We start from the raw sequence: 2,619 nt of genomic DNA, 5'->3' as shown, positions 1-2,619 counted from the left end.
CTGGAAAGGGAGCTTCTCCTCAAGCACAGCTTGGCGTCGCCGTGCTCCTCCTCCTCCTCCTCTTCCTCCTCCTCCTCCACGGGGGAGCCGCTCTCACTGCAGCTGTCTTCAAAGACGGTGTCGTACTCGGGGGTCTTGCAGAAGATCATGTCCTTGTTGTCAAAAGCACTGTCCAGAAAGCCAAAGTGCTTCGTTAAACTGGCTCTGATCTCCTGGTCTCTCAGCTGCTTGACGCCGTCCTTCCATAGCACCTCGCCGCCTGCATCCTTGCCGCCAAGGTCCAGCCCCTGGTAGTGGGTGGCTGGGACCCTCCTTTTGTGCTCCATCTCCACCTGGCTCAGGGGCTCCCACGACTTGAGCACCTTCCTCTGCAGGGTGGCCTCGGGCTTCAGGACCTGGCAGTAGTCGTGGTCGCCAAAGGAGCGGGAGAAGGGACGCTTGAGCACACCTTGCTGCTCGGGGAGTGCGGGGCGCCCGGCGGCTCGGCTCAGGTGGGCGAAGAGCTCTGTCCTCTCAGGGTGCTTCCTGGGGGCTTTCTGGGACGCTGCCACATCCCCTGTGTCCCCAGCGGTGGGGGCCGTCCTGTTCTCCTTCCCTGGCTCCTGGGGGATATCTGGCTTGTACAGGTCCTCCTCAGCGGGCTTATACGGCGGAGTGGTGGGCGGCGTGAGACCTGAACACCCCCCCCGAACAAAGGGCAGGAGTCAGCTCTGCCACTGCCAGCTTCCTCCGTCCCGCCCCAGCACCAGATCTTGTGATGGAGGAAGCTGCTTGGCCCCTGCAGCCTCATCCGGTGGCACTTTGTGGAAAAAGAAAGATGCCTGATCCCAGAGAGGACCAGAGGACTCTCCCTTCCCTTCTGGCTCATGCAGGGCCCCCCTGCATAGCACCCTCCATCCCAAATGCATCCCCCTGAGCTGCTCATGGTGCCTGGATGTGGAGGCAGCACATGGGAATTATCCTGTGTTTGTGCTGCAGAGGGGGTGTCCTGGGCCAGGAGATGAGCATTCCACCTCAGCTGGGCTTGGCTGGACCTGGCGACTTCAGGCTGAATGAAGGGTAAATTTGCCCTCTCCCAGGGAGGACTTCTGCAAAATTAAGAAATTAAAAGCTCATCCTACCTGCTGTTCCACACAGCTCCACAGTCAACATCGGCTCAAAGTTTCTCTTCCCAAAGGCTGGATCGCTGGAGAGGAGCAGAAAACAAGGAGAGAGAAGGTGTTTAGGTGAACCACAGTCCCAGAACGCAAAAGGGAGCTGAAAAACAGCTGCCTCCAAGTGAGCTTTCCCACCATGGCTAGTTCCCAACAGAGCAACCCCGCGGAGGGGCGCAACGGGCAGCGGGGCGAGAAGCGTGCCCTCCCCATCCCAGCCAGAGCCCAGGGCACGCAGCAATGCCCTGCCCTTGGCTCAGGGCGCTCCGAGCTCCTGGCACCCCAGCAACGGCCGTGCCTGCCCACAGCGCCACGCCCAGCTGCATGGCTCGTCCTGCGCCGCAGCAGCAGCTCCACTTGCTTGCTGCAGGTGCCTGCCCAGCCAGCCAAACCTAGGCAGCTTTCCGGCCCCAGCGCCGCTCCTTCGGCCCCGTGCGCACTTACGTTTGTGCCAAGGACAGCGTGAGACACCGGGGTGGTTCTGAAAGGCAGGGAGAGCAGCAGGGTTACCGGTGGAGCTGTGGTCTCTCCAGTGCCCGCAGGTCTTGCAGCAGGAGCTGGGGCCACTCTGCCCGCCTTGGCCCGGCCGGGGCCTGGGGGCTGTTGGCTTTGCCTGCCTGCGAGGCAGCAGTATCAGCGGGAGGGCCAGCGTTGCCAGGGTTGAGCCCATCGTGCTCACAAAGCACCTGCACAGAGCTGCAATTCAGGGGCACTGGTGCAGCCAAACCTGGGTGCCCAGGCACCGGGCGAGCTCATGGGGTAGAGAGACCCGAAGGGATGGGGCAGCCTAGACCCTGCTGGATTAGCACTATGACAACGCCATCTCATTGTAAGGACGGGGGAACTGAGGTAGAAGGCCCCCATGGATTGAAAAAGCACCCCAAACCCAGAACAAGGCCCCAGCTCCCCATGCATGGGACCCCACAGCCAGCTGGCACATGGGTCAGTGCCCAGCTGTGCTTGGGGCTGCTCACAGATTCACCCAGCTGAGTGCCAGGCACCAGCAGCAGGGACAGCACTGGCAGCGCCCCAGGCAGCGTAGGCATGCCCAGGAGGGGCAAGCCCCAGGCCCCCTCACCTGCTTGCTCCAAGAGGGCACAGTGCTGGCTCTCAGCCCCGTCGCCCACCTCGCCGTCCTCTGGGGAACACAGGGAGAGGGGCTGGAGCTCTATGGGTGGTGCCGAGACTCCCACCTCCACTTTGTCTGCAGGCTCGTCAGTGGAGAAGCCTTCCGGTGCTGGGCACGGTGTAGGCTCTCGGCAGGCTAGGGTGTCCCGGGGGCCACGGCCATCACCTGCCTCCTGGGGTACAGAGGGCTCGGGGGGCGGCTCGTCAAGGAAAGAGAGCCAGTGGCCAAGCTCAGGGTTGAGTCTCTTGGACCGGCGGACGGCGTAAATGGTGCTCTCCTGCTTGCGGGCCACCCTCCCCGCGGCCGCACCCGGGGTGCCTGCACGCTTCCCAGTAT

General features: G+C 63.0%; 1 protein-coding gene across 1 annotated transcript in view; it reads right to left on the bottom strand.

Moving 5' to 3' along the window:
* Nucleotides 1–2,576, bottom strand: part of PPARGC1B (peroxisome proliferator-activated receptor gamma, coactivator 1 beta) — a gene marked incomplete at its 5' end in the record, with an annotated part of 6,376 nt that extends 3,800 nt beyond the window's left edge. Inside the window, 4 exons of the mRNA XM_008946618.1 lie at nucleotides 28–673; nucleotides 1,122–1,186; nucleotides 1,599–1,635; nucleotides 2,233–2,576. Of these exons, the coding sequence (XP_008944866.1) occupies nucleotides 28–673; nucleotides 1,122–1,186; nucleotides 1,599–1,635; nucleotides 2,233–2,576 (1,092 nt within the window). The remainder of the gene's footprint in view (nucleotides 1–27; nucleotides 674–1,121; nucleotides 1,187–1,598; nucleotides 1,636–2,232) is intronic.
* Between the last annotated feature and the right edge of the window lie 43 nt (nucleotides 2,577–2,619).

This window comes from Merops nubicus, unplaced genomic scaffold (genome assembly GCF_000691845.1).
Source record: "Merops nubicus isolate BGI_N331 unplaced genomic scaffold, ASM69184v1 scaffold35968, whole genome shotgun sequence".
Classification (NCBI taxonomy): Eukaryota; Metazoa; Chordata; class Aves; order Coraciiformes; family Meropidae; genus Merops; species Merops nubicus.
This window is presented reverse-complemented; position numbering and strand designations above follow the sequence as displayed.